The sequence below is a fragment of the Amblyomma americanum genome, chromosome 1 (assembly GCF_052857255.1).
Source record: "Amblyomma americanum isolate KBUSLIRL-KWMA chromosome 1, ASM5285725v1, whole genome shotgun sequence".
NCBI lineage: Eukaryota > Metazoa > Arthropoda > Arachnida > Ixodida > Ixodidae > Amblyomma > Amblyomma americanum.
In genome coordinates this window covers 112,755,963-112,766,292 of record NC_135497.1, presented here as the reverse complement: position 1 = coordinate 112,766,292, position 10,330 = coordinate 112,755,963, and the positions used below count along the sequence as shown (strand labels likewise).

The 10,330-nt window shown below is 47.8% G+C and overlaps 1 protein-coding gene across 1 annotated transcript in view; it reads left to right on the top strand.

Moving 5' to 3' along the window:
• The first annotated feature begins 1,684 nt into the window (after positions 1–1,684).
• LOC144134971 (aurora kinase A-A-like) overlaps positions 1,685–10,330 on the top strand; it is a 32,240-nt gene continuing 23,594 nt past the window's right edge. Inside the window, exons 1-3 of the mRNA XM_077667760.1 lie at positions 1,685–2,078; positions 5,711–5,901; positions 7,025–7,142. Coding sequence (XP_077523886.1) covers positions 5,900–5,901; positions 7,025–7,142 — 120 coding nt within the window. The 5' untranslated portion in view covers positions 1,685–2,078; positions 5,711–5,899. The remainder of the gene's footprint in view (positions 2,079–5,710; positions 5,902–7,024; positions 7,143–10,330) is intronic.

The following is a 10,330-nucleotide window of genomic DNA, read 5'->3' as shown; positions in this document are numbered from 1 at the left end:
TGGATACTTGCGCTCCTGCAGCCGCCGAAAAACCAAGTAACGACTTTGGCACCTACTGGTAAACACACACATGAACCTCTACCGCATTTACAAGACAATTAAAAAGACACAAACAAAAACAGTGCAGAGGATCCATCGATACATTAAGTGCCATATATGTTGCTTGTATGGAATTGCAGTGGAAAGTGGTTATAGTAGCAGCTGCTTTGTTGCTTGACGGCCACGTGAGGCCCATGCAGCGTCCGCTAGGTCTCCTCGTACTGTCTGTTTTTCATGGATGCATTATTTTTTTCTGAAAATCTTTAACACAGCTTTCTCGAATGCATTGGAGCGTACAGAACAAATGTTGAGAAACTGTCGTAGGGACAGGAATTCCAAAAGTTAAACCAAGGTGTTTAAAAAAGCTCAAGGAATTATACCAATGCAGATATTTCGGTTGTAAGGTAACAAATATTTCCACGGACCTCGAATATGATACCAGCTGAACGCTAATAAAGTCATCACTGTATGCAAGATGACTTCCTTGTGGCGCCCATCGCCTTAAAAATGTGTTACTTGGCAGTGACAGGCCTGAGCGAGTAAACACAATGAATGTATTACATACATGTCCTGTGCACAAACTTTACTGCAGTCACATGCTGTAGAGACGGTTGGTGCCACTACGAGGTACGCCAGTTTTATTTCACCATGAGCCAACTTATTTTTAAACTTTGGCTCCCCGCTGGCCAGCAACACCTTCTTTCGCCCTTCGGCAGCGCCACAAAGAAGCTGATTTCCTGCACTGTACCATCGCGTGAAAAACAAGAAACATACGAGTGGTCCGCACAGGTAAGTGCCACCGACCTGTCGCGAAGCCCGACGGTTTCATAGCGCAAGTCGCGTACCCCGTCTGCTGAAGCAGCGAGTAAGGAAAAAAAACCCACAGTCAGTGAGTTTTGCCGGCACACACAGAAATAACGGCTACGGCCAAAATTTATACAGAGGCTGTGCTTGAAGAAGATGAATCTTAAAAGAGACAAAACTTTCGTAAGAAGCCACCCGCTATCGATCGGTGGCAGTAGAAATCATGCAAAGGTCACAAAGAAACGACCTCATCGACGCCACTCTGCGGTCTCTTCGCGCGCCTTCACCCGGAGGCTTTCGCTAAATTATATTCGAAGGCGCCGCATTATTAATCGATACCATCGCACACTTGCGCTGTCGTGAAGCAGCTCTGTCAACAACTTGCAGGGCTATGATGGAGCGACGAAGAACATTATGTACATTCGGCGGGCAAGTACGAAACAACATCGCGTGTCCACAACGAAGTACTCTCACAGCACTCAGCTCAATCTGGAGAATTCTGAATCTGGGACTGCCTAAACCGTGAACTGAAAGGAAGATTCGCCGAGCTCGAATCTAACAGGAGAGCTCGGTCAAACAGCTGTGGGCCGATGCACGAGAGAGAGACGAAAATGCAGATTGCGCATAGACACGTTCAATGAAAAGCGCGCCAGCCTCTTCCGGCTCGGAGTACTCACGACTCGTCTGGGTTCGGGAGGCTTGAGAGTTATTGGCCGGGAAAAAAAAAATAAGAAAAACTGTGACGTCACATCTATGATGATGTGAATACTGCCCTATGGGTTCCGGGCGGAGAAAGGAGAAGTGTGGCAGCGTGCAGGGCGAGCCGGTGCGCGTGCACAATCGAACGTTGGAGCCTGGCTTCGAGGCAGTTGCTGTGGTTGGTTGAGTGGCGGGTCGTATTTTGGAGCTCGGCCTTTCCCCAAGGCCAGAGAGCCCGCACCGGCTGGGCATCCAGGTCTGGGGTCTGGCTTCCCGTGCACGCTACCCACCACGGTACCCTGCCTGCTGTCTCCAGCCTCCCGCTAGCCAGGCGGCATACCGGTGAGCACCCGCCTGCTGACTCCGGCCTCCCGGTAGCCAGGCGGCCAACCGATGCGCTCATCCCTGCTTGTACCGGCCTCCTGATACTTCCCCGGTGACCGGGCTGCACCTCCGCCACCGTGTGCTTCTGGGCCGACTAAGACTGTCGCACCGGAACCCATTGTCAGACGCTGATGTTCACCTCGACATAGGTTGTGAGTACTCTGCAGTGTGTGTGTGTGTGTGTGTGCGTGTGTAAAAGCAGGAGACATTATACCTTCGTCCTCGTCGCTCAAGAGGAAGTGCGTCGTTATGCGGGGTGTGGCCTGTACTAGTGGCTAGGCCTCCTGAACGGTCCTGAGCCCATTAATTACATCACATTTTGCGAGCCTGCCAGGATACGTCAGCGAGAGGGCCGATTAGCTGATCCGTATTCACGCTGAGAGCTAAGCTTGAGCGGCAATCGACCTCGAACGTCTAACTACGTTGGGTACGCAACTGGGCCTCTCGGATGCGGAACTGAGAGAGGGTAGAAAGTGAACGCTCAGCACAGAGGGAGGTACGGGCTGCGGAAAGAGAGGAAAGTCGGGAAGCCGCTGCGGGAGGGAAATATTTTCGAATTCAAACTCAGACTCCAAGAAGGAATTAGGAGTAAAGAGACCGCTCTTGTGGAAACTCTCCCAGCGTAGAACCATGCCCTTTCTCTCAATCCGCAAAAGCTGTTATCGTTGTTTCATGAACGGTGCGACGACTTGCATGCACACTTACAGCGTTTGCATGCACACTTGCAAGGCACAGGGACACTATATCTCTTTGATGGTACCGTCACCCAATTAGCCGAGGCAAGAGTGCAAGCATACGCCCTACTTCTCAGGTGAGGTGACAGCACATTGCATGAAACGCCCCTTGTACGACGTCATTATCGGCAACATCCTAGGTGTCTGGGAACCGCCTGACCCCGACCCAGACTGGATGAACGCACGCGTTAGCGAGCATGACACGGCGCCAGTTCACCAGGGACACCTCCAGCCTAGAAATTCGGAGCGTTGTGTTACCGTCGTTCCCAAGATACAAGAGGATAAGTTAAAGCCGTTGCATATGCCACTAATTCAGTGCTGTGACGTCACAACAAACCAATTAGCTGAAGAGCGGTGGAAGGATGCAACACTCAAACGGCTCTTCTCTAACCTCAATAAAGAGTTTGTATACGGCAGCGGTCATAAATACTTCTTCCGTGAAGAAGGAAATATCCTCTGCCGAGATTACATCGTGTCGACCGGCAGTAACTTCAAACATATAGTAGTAGCCGTAGCGTTCAGACCTCAAATTCTACAGATGGCCCATGAAAGCATCATGGCTGGGCACCAGGGAATACGACGCACGACCGATCGCACACTAGAGGATTTTTATTGGCTTGACCTACACGGAGATGTCACGCGATTCCTTAAGTCGTGCGATACATGCCAAAGAACCACACCAAAGGGCAAGGTTGGCATTCTACCGCTTGGCAACAGGCTGCTGATCAATACTTCTTCCGAACGGATTTCCGTCGACCTCATACGGCATTTCTCACCCAAGTCTGATAAAGGCAACCGATACGCGTTCACGCTGATGGACTTCGCGACACATTGTCCTGACGCCGTCGCAATTCCTGTCATTGACGCTGTGCACGATGCAGAAGCGCTAGTAGAAATGTTTTCTCGCCTCGGTATCCCCCCAAAAATTGTAACTGAACTGACCAGAGAGCAACCTTTACCGATGACTTCATGAAGGATGTAAGCCGTCTACTCTCCATCAAGGTCCTCAAGACGTCGCCTTACCACGCGCTGGTGAATGGCCAGGCGGAAATGTTTAATGGAACTCTTAAGACGATGCTTAAGAGCATGTGCCAAGAATAGCCTAGGTCTTGGAATAAGTATCTGGCCCCATTCCTCTTCGCTTACCGTGAAGTTCCACAGAGAAGTCTTGGGTTCTCTCCGTTCCAGTTGATCTATGGACATCATGTACGAAGGCCACTGACAGTACGAAATGAGCTCTGAACAAATCAGAGCATTGATGGAGAAACTCGCTCAACGTACGCCTATCTTGTCGACCTCATAAGCTGGTTGGAAGACACGTGGAAACTTTCTCACGAGCAACTCGAGAAGGCACGCCAGAAACAGAAAACATACTATGACCATAAGAGTCACCCCACAAGGTTAGTCCCGGGCGACAAGGTGCTGATTTTGCTGCCCACAGATTCTAACAAGATGCTCATGCAATGGAAAGGGCCATCCGACGTCCTTGAACAAAAAACAACGTGTATTACCTTGTACAGCTAGCGCACAAGAGCGAAGTTTTTCACATATATATGCTTAAGATAAGATGAAGAGCGCAAGCCCCCGGTGACGCGGAAAGTATCGGCCGCCGCAGAGACCGACCAACTCCCATTGGACCTTGAAGCACTCAATGTGGAGTGCCCCGTAGAACTGCCTGCTCTGAATCTCCGTCAAACACAGTGCTCTGCGGACGTCCAATTCCTTTCAGGTCTTTCAGAGGCGCAGACTGAAGAAGTACAAAGTTTGTTCCGTGAATTCGAGTTTATTTTTGCAAGAATACACGGGCACCATCGACTGCATAAAAGCAACCGATAACGTGGGTGCTGATTATCTTAGCCGTGTTTGATTGCCCCACAATAACTTAGCTTAGTCACCATGTCGGATCCGATAACATTATTGCTTCTTTGCCTCCTGCTTGTGCGTGTTGACAACTGTATTCCTCAGCACGCGGACTTGCATCTGTATGTACATATGAACCTATGTCTGTGAACAGACGGGAACTGTGAACATTCCTCGCGGGGGACATTTCCGTTCTACCCCCCCCCCCCTCCCTCGTGGTTCCAGAACAATTGTAACCACTGTCTTGAAACTGGGGGAGGTTGTGATGATGTGGATTGTGCTCTATGGGTTCCGGCAGGAGAAAGAAGTGTGGCCGCGTGCGGCGTGCCGTTGCGCGTGCGCAATCGATCCTTGGAGCCTGGCTTTGAGGCAATGGCTGTGGTTGGTTGAGCGGCGCCTCGTGTTTTGGAGCTCGGCGTTTCCCCAAGGCCAGCTAGCCTGCACCGGCCGGGCATCGAGGTCCGGGGTCTGGCTGCCTGCGCACGCTACCCCCCACGGTACCCTACATGCTGTATCCACCCTCCGGCTAGCCAGTCGGCCTACCAGTGAGCACCCGCCTGCTGACTCCGGCCTCCCGGTAGCCAGGCGCACTACCGACGCGCTCCTGCCTGCTGGTACCGGCCTGCTGATACTTCGCCGGTGACCGGGCTGCACCTGCGCCGCCGTGTGCGTCGGCGCCGACAAGGACTGTCGCACCGGAACCCAAAGTCTGATGCTGATGTTCACCTTGACATAGGTTGTGCGTGCCCCGCAGTGTTTGTGTGTGTGTGTTAGTGTGTATGCAGGTGATTGTATACCTTCCTCCTCGTCGCTCAAGAGAAACAGCGTCGTTATTGGGGTATTCACACGGGCGATGTAATTCTTCCCTAAGTGACGGCGGCTGCTCACACGTTATGCCTTCGAGAGAGCTCGCGGCGACGCACCATCATATTTTGCTCCCGCGGCCGCCGCCGACCAAGGAGGGGACCGTTCATTCAGCCTGCGCATTCACTCCCCGTCTCCCCGGGAGATGTGGCATGCCTGGGGTGCAGCCCGCTAGCGTCTTTCTTCATTTGGCTGTTCCCCATCGGGTTTCTTTTCTCTCATCTCCCCTCCTATCGCGCATCTATTCTGTTTTCCCCTTCGTCTTCTCTATTTTTCGCCAAACCCTGCAAGGGAATTGATTTGGCCCCTTCCTTCCTTTTTGACAGCTGCCCCTCTGCCTCCGCAGCACGGACGTTTTGCTCGTCCTTCTCGGCGTCTCGCTGCTAACCCAGGGTGAATCCGAGAGCAGGGACGGACTTCGGCGGATCGGCGACGTCGCTCACTCCTCTCCGCTTCCATCCTCGCCGATGTCCCCAGTTTGATTACCGCTTTATACGGCGGTCTGTAACATCGTTATGTGAGTATTGTTCAGAGGACTTGACGCGTATTGCTTTTTCTTGCGCGTCTCACCATTCCCAAATGGAATGTTTTTTTTTCGGGAGCACTGCCCTGAACTGCGTTAGAATGACTTATAATCGGCAGAAAGAAAATTTTGTTTGCAGTTGCATGACACCATGTATATGCCAAGTTATCAACAAACTTCAGTGGTCCATGGGCTTGTTCATCCGTCATGTTCATATTCAGGACTTTCCTGCCCCAGTTTCTGTGCGTAGTGTTTGTGCGCAGATAGTGTGTGCACTAGCGTTCAGTCAATGGTAGAGTGCCATATAAGCTGGCTGCGCAGGCTTTGTCTTCTTGGACATTTTTGAGTCATTACTGAAATAACAGTGCATAAGATGAAAAACAAAGAAAACTGCTAGGCAGCGCTTGTCTTGGGGGGGGGGGGGGTGGATTTATGCTTTCTTGGAGTAACGCACCAATCGCTCTTGAATTTTTTCGTCAAAACAATGGGGTCCAGCATGATTATCGTGTGTAAAGTTTCTGTATTTATGGGTAGGGCCGTCTGCCCCCTCCTCCCACCTCTCTATCAATAAACCCCTAGCTTGTCTTGCTGTTTTTTTCAACTGTTTGCCTCATACTTCACACTGTAAATTGAGAATGTATCACCAACTTGCCTGGAAGTCATTCCTGTTCATGATTGAACTACATATATATAGTGCAAGCAATGCGCTATCTCTTCTTGGAGCAAAAATGTACACCTATCCAATAAGTACATACAAGTGTAAATAGAAGTAAACAGATTCAGTAGCCTTGTACTCCTGTTTACGCGTGCCCTAATAGAAATTCGAGGCTTGGCATGTACATGATAATAGAGGTCGATCCTGTAGTTTCTCGTGAAGAGACAATAGTTCATGATTTCTGCTAGGACAGGCACCATTCACAAACAAAATATTGTGCTTTGTTTACTTGTGCTTGCATCTATACATGTGATGGTTGATGTTTAATCGGAACAGTGCAGTGTAGTGCTGTCATTCAAATTGTGGGGTAGTGGCATGTGATTCTTGATTGGTGTAATGCTCAGAATCTGGCATTGCTGGAGTACAACTTTCAGCCATGTGTGTTCTTCTTCTTTATTGCAGGTCTGTCAAGGAGTGGTGCCTTAAAGATTTTGAGATTGGCCGGCCACTGGGCAAAGGAAAGTTTGGCAGAGTGTACCTCGCCCGAGAAAAGGAGACAAAATTCATTGTGGCTCTTAAGGTGGGTCCCAGGGTTTCTAGCAAGTTCTTGCACCACTTCAAAACATATGACGAATATGGACATAAGAACACAATATGAAAAGAAAATTGAAGCGCAAATAGAAGCTGTCAGTTTGGTACAGCAATGTTGGCACAAGAACAAATGAAAACTTGCCCGCTTCCGGCGCAGTCAACCCTCCGTTCCGATGATGGCTTTTTTCATTACCTTCCTGTGGCTTCTTTCGTTGCGCTCATCATTTACTGGTATCATTCAAAAGGTCCCTTCAATGATTACCATGGGCATATTCTAAAGCAACAAACAAGGTGGTTTTTGTGACTATTCCAGTCAAGTTTAAAAGCTCTCGGTGGACGCTATAATTTACAAATATTTCTTAAAAATTACTGCTCGGATTTGATCTGGACAACACCTTGGCACACATTCTTGACTGCCTCTTCCCCTGTGAAAATAGTAGGAAATCTGGGCGAGCCTTGCTATTGGGTGTACTGAAGGGCTGTAGGCAGGATCAGGGACGTAGCAAGGTGCAGTGCAGACCTTTTTCTTTTTTTGGCAGGCCAGGCAGTGTGGGTTCAATGTGAGGAATCATTTTTAATCTTAACACAGCTAGCTAGCTTAAATTTTTTTCTGGTGTGGGTGATCAGTGCTGGAATACTGATCGCTTGTGAACTTTTCGTAACCTTGGTATATGTCATTTCGTGGTTTCTTTAAGGCACTTGGCGCTGTTTTAAAGAAGTAAGGACTCATTTTGTCTGGCTGCAGTGGATGGCACACTCCTCACTGCAGGACGCTTGCTGATTAGTATGTGCCAAGTTACAGGTATTTTCCATTATCGTACGTTGTATGCAAGGTGTTGTATACAAGGTGTCGGGTACCGCAATGGCCAGTTCCACATATGTGGACATTACTACAGTCCAACTGAACCAAAGCGAAAACTAGACTGCTGGCACACCTCATTCGCCTCTGGCCTAACTACGTTAATCGGCTATCAGTTTTTTATTCGGATGTTGTACAAGGACATTGGGCATCAAATATTGACCCTCTGGTGTGCATTCACTATCTGCGAAGTTCCACCTACCTTCAGACTTTCAATGGAAATTTTCTGTTCAGTGTTGCTGAGGTGGCAAGCTGCAAGGTTTGATAATGACCCATGGAAAAGCGTTGCGAAAGGCATACAGAGAGTAATGGAAATAAGTGGGAGAGGTGCTCACTTTGGTGAATTTCTTTATTCGCAATGTTGAGTCTGTGCCTGCCTGTCCTCACATTCACGCATGGTCTCATGCTTGGCAAAAAGGTGCACCAAGAAGGCATCAAGAACCAATTAAACAAACTGATAAGCCACTTCGTTCTGAGTGATGAAATTGATACCTATCTAGCATGCTAGACACTTCCTTTTAATCTTGGTTTCTGTCTGGCCTAATCTCATCGTCCTGGTGGAGAACCTTATTTCTTTTCTAACAGCAGAGCACGCCTACAGTCTTGACCGGACTGGCCCGGTATGTTAACCTGCAGCTCTTCTCCTGTATTTTGGGACCAGTCAGGTTGCTGAAGTTTGTAATATTGTGTAGTATATTCTGCAGGACAGGGTGAACTCGAGACTAATGGTCGAGGCCTTATTCCTGCAGCGGAAGTAGCTATGGCGACAATAGTTGTAGTGGTGATTATATCGTAACGAGAGGTGATACATATTTGACCCAGGTGTTATTTTTATTGCCCAAGAAGGCAACATTTCATCATTTCTTTTTGCTGCACCTTATTTGCTTTGCCTGTGAGCGTATAGACCAGCATTGTGGGGTGTTTATTAAAGCAATGCATTGAAATGTCCGGTTTTTAATCAGCCTGTTAATTGCCTCTTTCCTGCTGCTCTCCTTGTGTCTTTGTTGCTGTTATCCTTAAAGAATTGCGTTATATATGTTGACCAGTGCTTGTTTCACTATTAAACAAGTAGTACATTCATTCAAGAGAGCAACAGCAAAGAAAACCAGCAGTGCATACAAATTAAATTGCACACTAAATGATGCTGTTCATTACACAGGTATTAGTTAGATCTGTACTCGGAGACCTGCGCTTTTAGCGCCCTAGCATACACGTTTTTTTCAGTTTCCGAAATGATCATTAAGCACCCATGCTGCAATCTGTCTGCAAACCAACAAATGGTTTAAGGCGAGCAGAGCTCATCCAAATGATTCATTGCTTTGTCAAGATTGCTGCAGGGGTAATAAATGATCATTTTGGTACCATTTTTGAAAAAAATTTCCGGTAGAGAGTTATGCATTGATCAACATGTAAGCTTCAAACGTGTATAAGTTGTATGGCACATAGAACAGGGTTTCCTGCAGCTCCGTAGGAAATTTATCATATCCTCTTCGAGTATTTCTATGGGCAGCTGTCTTGAAATGCATTTTGCTCAAACTGGTAGGTGCTAGCAGCCTTTCTTATCTGTGCTAAGGAACTATCTTTGGTCACATGGAAGCATTCAGAGTTAAAGGCTGTTCTGATTATATGATCAGAGCCTCTCAGGTTCTGACATTCAATTTACAAGTCTTCGCAGCATCTGAATTGTGTACTCGGCACACTACATACCGTTTCATACATAGCGAAACTTTGGCTTTTTATATATAGAGACGGTGCCGCGGAGGCACAGATTTTTTTCAGATGCTACGTGCAGGTTTGAAAAAATAATTTATTTCTGAATGTTGTGTCCCTTTGAGAAATTGTAATGACCGAAAGTTAGCGGCACTTATAGGACTGCAATTTATGCATAGTCACAGCTGCGTACAAACTAATGTAATGAAACACATATGTAGCCTGTTTGTCAAGTGGCACATTGAAGAGTTTGGGCAATGCGCACTTTTTTGCGAATTAATCCCTGGTATTTAGAGCTAAAAATTTTCTCTGGTGCTTTGTTTTTGTTATGGTAGAAGTTTCATGGTATGATGAAAGTGTATGATCGACAGACATCTGAAATTGGTTTGGAAACCAATTTCAGATGTCTGTCTGTCGAGCATACACTTCCAGAATTAATCCCTGGTATTTAGAGTTAAAGATTTTCTCCGGTGCTTTGATTTCGTTTTTTGGCACAAGTTTCATGGTATGATGGAAGTGCATGCCCGACCGACATCTGAAATTGGTTTGGAAACCAAGCCACATGAAAAATGAAGGTAACGATCAGTATGATAAAAGTGCATGCTGGA